The sequence below is a fragment of the Anolis sagrei genome, chromosome 6 (assembly GCF_037176765.1).
Source record: "Anolis sagrei isolate rAnoSag1 chromosome 6, rAnoSag1.mat, whole genome shotgun sequence".
NCBI classification, from domain to species: domain Eukaryota; kingdom Metazoa; phylum Chordata; class Lepidosauria; order Squamata; family Dactyloidae; genus Anolis; species Anolis sagrei.
Window position 1 is genome coordinate 59,977,526 of NC_090026.1, and position 10,772 is coordinate 59,988,297.

The 10,772-nt window shown below is 44.7% G+C and overlaps 1 protein-coding gene across 2 annotated transcripts in view; it reads right to left on the reverse strand.

Annotated features, from left to right (window-relative positions):
- The window catches only part of SLC9A3 (solute carrier family 9 member A3), a 96,304-nt gene extending 86,014 nt beyond the window's left edge, over window positions 1-10,290 (reverse strand). For both annotated transcript variants that reach the window (XM_067470143.1, XM_060783321.2), the window contains exon 1: window positions 9,962-10,290. In XM_067470143.1, the coding sequence (XP_067326244.1) occupies window positions 9,962-10,166 (205 nt within the window). In that variant the 5' untranslated portion in view covers window positions 10,167-10,290. The remainder of the gene's footprint in view (window positions 1-9,961) is intronic.
- Between the last annotated feature and the right edge of the window lie 482 nt (window positions 10,291-10,772).

Here is a 10,772-nt window from a genome sequence, read left to right on the forward strand (position 1 = left end):
CAGGGTGTCTGCGCCCTACACCATTGGAGAAATTACACTGCTTAGTCGGTATTGCACCACCTGACATCTGCCGGGAAGTAGCAGCCAATAGTGAAAGGACCAAGGCAGAGACATCTCCAGCTCATCCCCTGTTTGGGTATCAGCCAGAACGTCAACAACTTAAATCAAGAAATAGTTTTCTTAGATCTACAGAGACACTCACTGGAACACCTCAGAACTGGAGCAAACTTCCCACACAGAACCCCAATGACCAACAGAAAATACTTAAGGCCATCCAGTCCAACTCCCTTCACCAGGGCAAGAAAACGTAGTCAAAGCCCTCCTGACAGAGAGCCATCCAGCCATAGATATAGATAGATATATATGATTCAGACACACACAGATAAAGCATTATAGATTTGAAAGGGACTCCTAAAGATGGACAATTATATGTTGCAGTTTCCAGAGCATGCAAACCAGACAATCCCTACGTCAACACTGTCAAAGAAGCATCAAGAAATACTGTTTATCCACAAGCATAAAGACATTACATATATTAGAAACCAGTACTTTATAATTAATTGATTTTCCATATAACCAGACTGGGCCACAGCAACGTGTGACAGGGGACCGCTAGTTGTTGTTGTTATTATTATTATTATTATTATTATTATTATTATTATTATTATTAAACAGTCACGCATATGTGCCAGGTAGTCTACTGCAAATCATCAGTGTAGTAGTGGCATCCTCTATCATCATATAAGGAGTGGAATGGTTTCGAGACCATAGCAAAATCTGAACATTCCTTTGGAAAGTTTTGAGTTCCTGCTTTCAGTTTCCTATATTTCAACACCAAAATGAACAGTTAGGATTCAGAAGACTTTATCAGTGACACATTATTCTCTGTAAACAGATGTTCCCAACCCTGGGCTCTTTTAAAGGTGCACTGATTGCTAAGTAAAATGTGCAGGTAAAGGCTAAAAATATGCATTCACAACGACAGGTTAATCTTTTTCTGACCTCCACTGCCTCTTTCAAATGCGCACACACACATGCACAGCATTGTTGTTTAAAAGAACTCTATGCTCATTTGCTGGGAATAATAATTTGTCTCATAGTTTCCCTTGCCTTCCTAAACTAATCCATTAAAAGCTGATAAAATTGGCCCTCCATTTTCATGAATTCAACCACCCATGACTTGAATACACACACACACATATCCGAAAAGCAAACCTTCATCTTGACATTTTATATCAAGAATTGCAACCCAACAGGACTAGGTTGGGGAAAGGTTAAAGGATGCTTTAAAGTCAGACACACTCTCCACAAGGCTTGTATCTCCATCCAGACTCCACTCTCCTGTCTAAATCTACAATTGGTTAAGCGGACGAACCCAGAGGATGCTCACCAATGCTTCCTCTTCATCCTGGTAAGAAATGACGAGTGGAGTGTCACAGGGTTCTGTCCTGGACCTGTTCAACATCTTTATTAATGACTTAGATGAAGGGTTAGAAAGCATGATCATCAAGTTTGCAGAAGACACCAAATTGTGAGGGATAGCCAATACTCCAGAGGACAGGAGCAGGATTCAAAACGATTTTAACAGATTCGAGAAATGGGCCAAAACTAATAAAATGAAGTTCCGTCAGTGAAAAATGCAAGATACTCCACTTAGGCAGAAAAAATGAAATGCAAAGATACAGAAAGGGGACGCCTGGCTTGAGAGCAGTATATGTGAAAAAAGATCTTGGGGTCCTCGTGGACAACAAGTTAAACATGAGCCAACAATGTGATGCAGTGGCAAAAAGCCAATGGGATTTTGGCCTGCATCAATAGGAGTATAATGTCTAGATCCAGGGAAGTCATGAGCCCTCTATTCTGCCTTGGTTAGACCACACCTGGAATATTGTGTCCAATTCTGGGCACCACAATTGAAGAGAGATATTGACAAGCTGGAAAGTGTCCAGAGGAGGACGGCTAAAATGATCAAGGGTCTGGAGAACAAACCCTATGAGGAGCGACTGAAAGAGCTGGGCATGTTTAGCCTGAAGAAGAGAAGGCTGAGAGGAGATATGATAGCCATGTATAAATACGTGAGAGGAAGTCATAGGGAGGAGTGAGAGAACTTGTTATCTGCTTCCCTGGAGACTAGGACGCAAAACAATGGCTTCAAACTATAAGAAAGGAGATCCCATCTGAACATAAAGAAGACCTTCCTGACTGTAAGAGCCGTTAAGCAGTGGAACTCTTTGCCCTGGAGTGCGGCGGAGGCTCCTTCTTTGGATGCTTTTAAACAGAGGCTGGATGGCCATCTGTCAGGGGTGCTCTGTATGCAATATTCCTGCTTCTTGGCAGGAATATGGCCCATGAGGTCTCTTCCAGCTCTATGATTCTATGATAAAATTGGCCCTCTATTTTCATGAATTCAACAACCCATGACTTGAATACACACACACACACACGCATCCGAAAAGCAAATCTTCATCTTGGCATTTTATATCATGGACCCTGTTTCATTATGCCATTAGGGACCCAGACATCCAATCTTTGGTATCCACAAGGGTTCTTGGAACCAAGCCACAGCAGCCATAAAAGGCCCAACTGTATAATTTACTTCTTTTCTACTACAGGACAATGAACAAATGCAAGTGCTTTAATTAAAAATAAGAGTTTAAAGAATTAGAGTCTGTGTTTCAAATCTCAGCTAACTCTTTACCACTGTGGGTAGCCTTAGGTTCAACCTTTCATCAACCTCCTCAGCCATATATTCCAGATTATCAAATCATATAAATTCACATGATCTGATTGAACTGGATTATATGAGTCTACACTGACATATACTTCAGTCATTGAACATCGAGAAAACGAATGTTTGAGTCCACAGTGCTCTCTGGATGTAGGTGAACTACAACTCCCAAACTCAAGGTCAATGCCCACCAAATGCTGCTAGTATTTTCTGTTGGTCATGGGAGTTCTGTGTACCAAGTTTGGTTTAATTCCATTGTTGATAGAGTTCAGAATGCTCTTTGATTGTAGTTGAACAATAAATCCCAGTAACTACAACCCTCAAATAACAAAATCATAATTTTTGAGTGTTTGTCACTCCTTGTGTTGTGAGACATTTGGTTGCCAAATTTGGTATTCATTAGTTCTTTTATTTTTAAGGTACTCATTATGCAGAGCATATATATATATCACAGAACAATCATAAGTCCAATATGAAGGCTTCTTTCTGGGTGAAAAGGCTCTAAGAGCTACCAAATAGAAGGCAGTATGTACTTTATACATCTTTCACGCCTCTTTTTGGGGATGGGAGTAATTTATTTATTTATTTATTATTTAAACTTATATGCCGCCACTCCCCTGGGGCTCGGAGCGGCTTACAAGAATAGCTAAAATCTAACAAAGTTTAAAGCAATTTAAAACAATTTAAAAACAACAGTATCAAACATTAAAAGCCTGTCGAAACAGGTATGTCTTACATGCCCTGTGGAAAGCTGGTAAGTCCCGCAGGGCACGAACTTCAGGTGGCAGAGCATTCCAGACTGATGGTGCCACTGCTGTGAAGGCTCTGCGTCTGGTTGCTGTTAGACGCAAGGTTTTGACACTGGGGACTTCCAATAGATCTTAGTCCTCAGAACGGAGGGATCTCTGGGGTTGGTAGGGGGTGAGACGATCCCTCAGATACATTGGCCCCAGACCATGCAAGGCCTGAAAGGTGAGTACCATCACTTTGAAAGTGATCCGGTGCTCAATTGGTAACCAATGCAGATGTAGTAAGATTGGTGTTATGTGGCATCTCATCGGAATTCCCGCAAGAAGCCGAGCAGCTGCGTTTTGTACCAACTTGAGCATCCGAATCACCGACAGAGGGAGGCCAATGTAGAGGGCGTTACAGTAGTCCAGTCTTGAGATGACCGTGGCCTGGATCACCGTAGCTAGGTCGTCCCTGGACAGGTAGGGGGCCAGCCGTCTAACCTGCCGCAGGTGAAAGAAGGCGGTTCTGCTCACGGCGGAGACCTGGGCCTCCATTGTCAGCAGAGGGTCCAAAAGGACTCCCAGACTCTTTACCAATGATGACGGGCGTAACGCCTCGCCATCCAGGGCGGGCAGATGGATGTCCCCACTGCCCGGTCCACCCAGCCATAGGATCTCCGTCTTTGCTGGATTCACCCTCAACCTGCTGGCACACAGCCATCCAGTAACGGCCTCAAGGCACTGATGGAAACAATCGGGTACAGAGTCCGGTCGGCTTTCCATCTTCAGCACCTGCTGAGTGTCATCGGCATACTGATAACACTCAAGCCCAAAACCTCGAACCAGCTGAGCAAGTGGTCACATATAGATGTTAAACAACATAATAAGGATATGGTAGGAGAAGGCATGACACAAATGGAAGTAATATCTGAAGTCCCCTTAGAACACAAAGCAGACAAAGCCCAAGAGACAGGCAGAAAAACCAGACTGTCCTTTACGTAAAGTGAAGCGGTTGTTTTGGTCAGCAGGATAACATGAAGGCAAATTGCAGAGCTCCCCGCTCCTCTCATGGGCTTCCACTGACACTGCCTTGGCCCTCCCCCTTTCCTTTCCTCTCCACACACACCTTACCATCCTTCCTCAACCACCATCCTTCCTCCCTCGCACACTTTGCTTGTGTTGCATTCCACATTGACTAATAGTGAAAGGACCAAGGCAGTGACATCTCCGGCTCATCCCCTGTTTGGGTATCAGCCAGCATGCCAACGACTTAAATCAAGGAATAGTTTTCTAAGACACTCGCTGGAACACCCCAGCAAGCGAGAGTCCAAAAGTGGCAGGCACAAACCCAGAACCTCAATTAATGGCTGATACCAAATGATACGCCTGGGCACACAGAAAACTGGGCAACTTGGAAGGCGCTGAACAGACTGCGCTCTGGCACCACAAGATGCAGAGCCAATCTTAAGAAATGGGGCTACGAAGTGGAATCCACGACATGCGAGTGTGGAGAAGAGCAAACTACAGACCACCTGCTGCAATGCAACCTGAGCCCTGCTACATGCACAATGGAGGACCTTCTTGCGGCAACACCAGAGGCACTCCAAGTGGCCAGCTACTGGTCAAAGGACATTTAATCAACTACCAAGCTTGCAAACTTTCTGCTTTGTCTGTCTGTTTGTTTAAAAAATGCAATGTAACTGTTTGATCTCCTCCTGACATGATAAATAAATCTATATAAATAAAAATGTAATGTTCGTTTGTGGGATTAACAGAACTCAAAAACCACTGGACGAATTGACACCAAATTTGGACACAAGACACCTAACAACCCAATGTATGTCCTTCACTCAAAAAAATTGATTTTGTCATTTGGGAGTTGTAGTTGCTGGGATTTATAGTTCACCTACAATCAAAGAGCATTTTGAACTCCACCAATGATGGAATTGAACCAAACTTGGCAGATAGGACTCCCATGACCAACAGAAAAGAAGGGTTTGCTGAGCATTGTCCTTGAGTTTGGGAGTTGTAGTTCACCTATATCCAGAGAGCACTGTGGACTCCAACAATGATGGATCTGGACCAAACTCTACACGAATATTCCATATGCCCAAATATGAACAAAGATGGAATTTGGGGGAAATAGACCTTTACATTTGGGAGTTGCAGTTACTGTGATTTATAGTTCACCTACAATCATAGAGCATTCTGAAACCCATGAACGACAGAATTGGGGAAAACTTCCCACACAGAACTCCCATGACCAACAGAAAATACTTAATGCCATCCAGTCCAACTCCCTTCACCAGGGCAAGAAACCGTAATCAAAGCCCTACTGATAAAGACCCATCCAGCCATATATATATATATATATATATATATATATATATATATATATGATTCATACACACACAGATATATGATAGATTTGAAAGGGACCTCAAAAGAAGGACAATGATATGCCACATGTTCCAGAGTAGGCAAACCAGACACTCTCCACATCAACACTGACAAAGAAACAGAAAGAAATACTGTTTTACCCACAAGCATCAAGACATTACATATATTAGAAGCCAACACTTTCTCATTACTTTATTTTCCAGATCAACAGACTGGGCCACAGCAATGCGTGGCAGGGGACACCTAGTAAATAAATAAATTTATTATTATTATTATTATTGGGTTCTTGTAGGTTTTCCGGGCTATATGGCCATGTTCTAGAGCAGGGGTCCTCAAACTAAGGCCCGGGGGCCAGATGCAGCCCTCCAAGGTCATTTACCCGGCCCTCACTTAGGGTCCTAAGTCTGAAATTACTTGAAAGCACATAACAACAACAATCCTATCTCATCAGCCAAAAGCAGGCCCACATTTCCCATTGAAATACTAATAAATTTATATTTATTAACATTGTTCCTCATTTTAATTAATGTATTGTTTTTAAGTGTTTTTTACACTACAAATAAGATATGTGCAGCGTGCATAGGAATTCATTCATGTTTTTTTCAAATTATAATCTGGCCCTCCAACAGTTTGAGGGACTGTGACCTGGCCCTCTGTTTAAAAAGTTTGGGGACCCCTGTTCTAGAGGCATTTTCTCCTGACGTCTCGCCTGCATCTATGACAAGCATCCTCAGAGGTAGTGAGGTCTGTTGGAAGTAGGAAAATGGGTTTATATATCTGTGGAAAGACAAGGGTGGGACAAAGGACTTTTGTCTGCTGGAGCTAGGTGTGAATGTTTCAGCTGACCACCTTGATTAGCATTTAATGGCTTGGAAGTGCCTGGGGGAATCTTTCTTTGAGAGGTGATTTGATGCGCCTGACTGTTTACTCTCTGTTGTTGTTATTAATTATTAAAACCTGGGATCAGATCCTGGGATGTAGGGCTTGTCTGGAAGGGTCTTCAATTGCTACATTCACAACAGACAGGCCAGGATTTCGTTTTGGGGGGGGGGGGGGCTGAATTTTTTTCAGGGGGGAGTTTTGGGGGGGCTGAGTCTGAGTGAAAGAGGGTTTAGCCTATCATTACCCCAATACCCCCATGCATATGGGATATATTGAGTATGGTGATCAGAATAAACATAACAGTTTAAATAATGCACCAGTAAGGCCTTTTCGCGGACCACCATGAGAATTTCGGGGGGGGGGGGGCTGAAGCCCCTCAAACCCCCCCCCCCCCCCCGCTACATGCCTGTGTAGATTATGGCCATATAGCCAAAAAAAACTACAACAACCCAGTGATTCCGGCCATGAAAGCCTTCGACAATACAGCAAGAAATACTGTTTACTCACAAGCATCAAGACATTACATATATTAGAAGCCAACACTTTCTCATTACTTTATTTTCCAGACTGGGCCACAGCAACGCGTGGCAGGGGACAGCTAGTAAATAAATAATATTATTATTATTATTATTATTATTATTATTATTATTATTGGGTTGTTGTAGGTTTTCCGGGCTATATGGCCATGTTCTAGAGGCATTCTCTCCTGACATTTCGCCTGCATCTATGGCAAGCATCCTCAGAGAGGTCTGTTGGAAGTAGGAAAATGGGTTTATATAACGGCGCTCCATGCTGTCATGCTGGCCACATGACCTTGGAGGTGTCTATGGACAACGCTGGCTCTTCGGCTTAGAAATGGAGATGAGCACCACACCCCAGAGTCAGACATGACTGGAGTTAATGTCAGGGGACAACCTTTACCTATATCTGTGGAAAGACCAGGGTAGGACAAAGGACTTTTGTCTGCTGGAGCTAGGTGTGAATGTTTCAGTTGACCACCTTGATTAGCATTTAATGGCTTGGAAGTGCCTGGGGGAATCTTTCTTTGAGAGGTGATTTGATGTGCCTGATTGTTTACTCTCTGTTGTTATTAATTCTTAAAACCTGGGATCAGATCCTGGGATGTAGGGTTTGTCTGGAAGGGTCTTCAATTGCTACATTCACAACAGACAGGCCCATAGCCAGGATTTCGTTTCGGGGGTGGTGGTGGGGGTGAGTGAATTTTTTTCAGGGGGAAGTTTTGGGGGGGGGCTGACTTTCAGGGGGGGCTGAGTCTGAGTGAAAGAGGGTCTAGCCTAGCAAACCTTTTGTATCATTACCCCATATATTGATTATGGTGATCAGATCATGATATGAATAAACATAACAGTTTAAATAATGCACCAGTAAGGCCTTTTCGCGAACCACCATGAGAATTTCGGGGGGGGGGGGGGGCTGAAGCCCCTCAAGCCCCCCCCCCCCCTCCCGGCTACATGCCTGTCTAGATTATGGCCATATAGCCCGAAAAAAACTACAACAACCCAGTGATTCTGGCCATGAAAGCCTTCGACAATACAGCAAGAAATACTGTTTACTCACAAGCATCAAGACATTACATATATTAGAAGCCAACACTTTCTCATTACTTTATTTTCCAGACTGGGCCACAGCAACGCGTAGCAGGGGACAGCTAGTAAATAAATATTATTATTATTATTATTATTATTATTATTGGGTTGTTGTAGGTTTTCCGGGCTATATGACCATGTTCTAGAGGCATTCTCTCCTGACGTTTCACCTGCATCTATGGCAAGCATCCTCAGAGGTAGTGAGGTCTGTTGGAAGTAGGAAAATGGGTTTATATATCTGTGGAAAGACCAGGGTGGGGCAAAGGACTTTTGTCTGCTGGAGCTAGGTGTGAATGTTTCAACTGTTTCAATCATTGTAGTTATTGAATGTAATTGCTATTTTAATAGTTTTACTGGAATATGAATTATGATGTTTTTATTGACTGTATGTGATATTATGGTTGGAAACTGGTCTGAGTCTCTCAAGAGAGGTGAGAAGGTCGATATACAAAACTTTTAAATAAATAAATAAATAAAAACTGACCACCTTGATTAGCATTTAATGGCTTGGAAGTGCCTGGGGGAATCTTTCTTTGAGGGGTGATTTGATGCGCCTGATTGTTTACTCTCTGTTGTTATTAATTCTTAAAACCTGGGATCAGATCCTGGGATGTAGGGCTTGTCTGGAAGGGCCTTCAATTGCTACATTCACAACAGACAGGCCAGGATTTCGTTTCGGGGGGGGGGGGGGTGAATTTTTTTCAGGGGGGAGTTTTGGGGGGATGAGTCTGAGTGAAAGAGGGTCTAGCCTAGCAAACCTTTTGTATCATTACCCCAATACCCCCATGCATATGGGATATATTGAGTAGGGTGATCAGATCATGATATGAATAAACATAACAGTTTAAATAATGCACCAGTAAGGCCTTTTCGCGAACCACCACGAGAATTTCGGGGGGAGGGGGCTGAAGCCCCTCAAGGCCCCCCCCCCCCCGCTACATGCCTGTCTGTTATTAATTCTTAAAACCTGGGATCAGATCATAGAATCATAGAATCAAAGAGTTGGAAGAGACCTCATGGGCCATCCAGTCCAACCCCCTGCCAAGAAGCAGGAATATTGCATTCAAATCACCCCTGACAAATGGCCATCCAGCCTCTGTTTAAAAGCTTCCAAAGAAGGAGCCTCCACCACTCTCCGGGGCAGAGAGTTCCACTGCTGAACGGCTCTCACAGTCAGGAAGTTCTTCCTCATGTTCAGATGGAATCTCCTCTCTTGTAGTTTGAAGCCAGATCCTGGGATGTAGGGCTTGTCTGGAAGGGCCTTCAATTGCTACATTCACAACAGACAAGAGTAATTTCTCCCACTGATATAAATAGCTAGACATACACACTTGCCCCATTTAAGGACATTTAACCAACTACCAAATTCACAAGTTTTGTATTTGTCTGTTTGTTTGCTCTGTTCTGTTAGAAATGTAATATAATGGACTGGTTGCTCTGACACGACAAATAAATAAATACTTGCCCCATTGCCAACAAAACTCTGTGCATGCCAGGCACAGATGCAGGCGAAACGTCGGGAGAGAGTGCTACTGGGACATAGCTATACAGTCCGCAAAACTCACAGCAAAGATTAAGATTAAGAGGTGGGGAAAAAAATGTTTTGGACTCACAGATCTTGGCCACGCTGGCCACCAGGATCCAGAGGGCGATGATGTATGGGTCCTGGACGTGGTGCCATTTGAAGGTGACGACTTGGTAGCCCTCCGGCTCGGGGTCAGGCGGGCCCTCTTCCGATGCCGAGGCGGAGGGCAAGAGGAGGAGGAGGGGGAGGAGGGCCAGCCCCACCAGAGCCCCCCAAGGGCGCGCCAGGCTCATCCTGCTCAAGACCCAAAGGTGCTGCAGCAGCTGCTGCTGGTGGTGGTGGTTCCTGAGCAGACTCGCCCGCTTGGTGCGCGGCACGGAGCGGCGGCGCTCTCTTGGTGGAGGAGGCGCGCTTCGAGGGCTTCGAGGGCGGAGGAGATGGAGAAGCAGCAGCAGCAGCAGCCAGGCTGGAGGTGGAGGCGCCTTTATGCCTTTGCTCAGCCCCTCCGCCCGTCCCCTCGGGGCACACAGGGGCGGAGCCACCCTCCAAAGGGCCGGCCTATCAGCCTCCTTGATTTGTAACCCGCTCTATCTCCCCGGGGGGGACTCAGGGCGGTTTCCAGAAGGGCAAACATTCAGGGCCAAAGGGGGCAAGGAAACAAACCCAAACAACAAATCATTGGCATCAAGACACACATAGAACCATAGAATCATAGAATCAAAGAGTTGGAAGAGACCTCATGGGCCATCTAATCCAACCCCCTGCCAAGAAGCAGGAATATTGCATTCAAAGCACCCCTGACAGATGGCCATCCAGCCTCTGTTTAAAAGTTTCCAAAGAAGGAGCCTCCACCACACTCTGGGGCAGAGAGTTCCACTGCTGAACGGCTCTCACAGTCA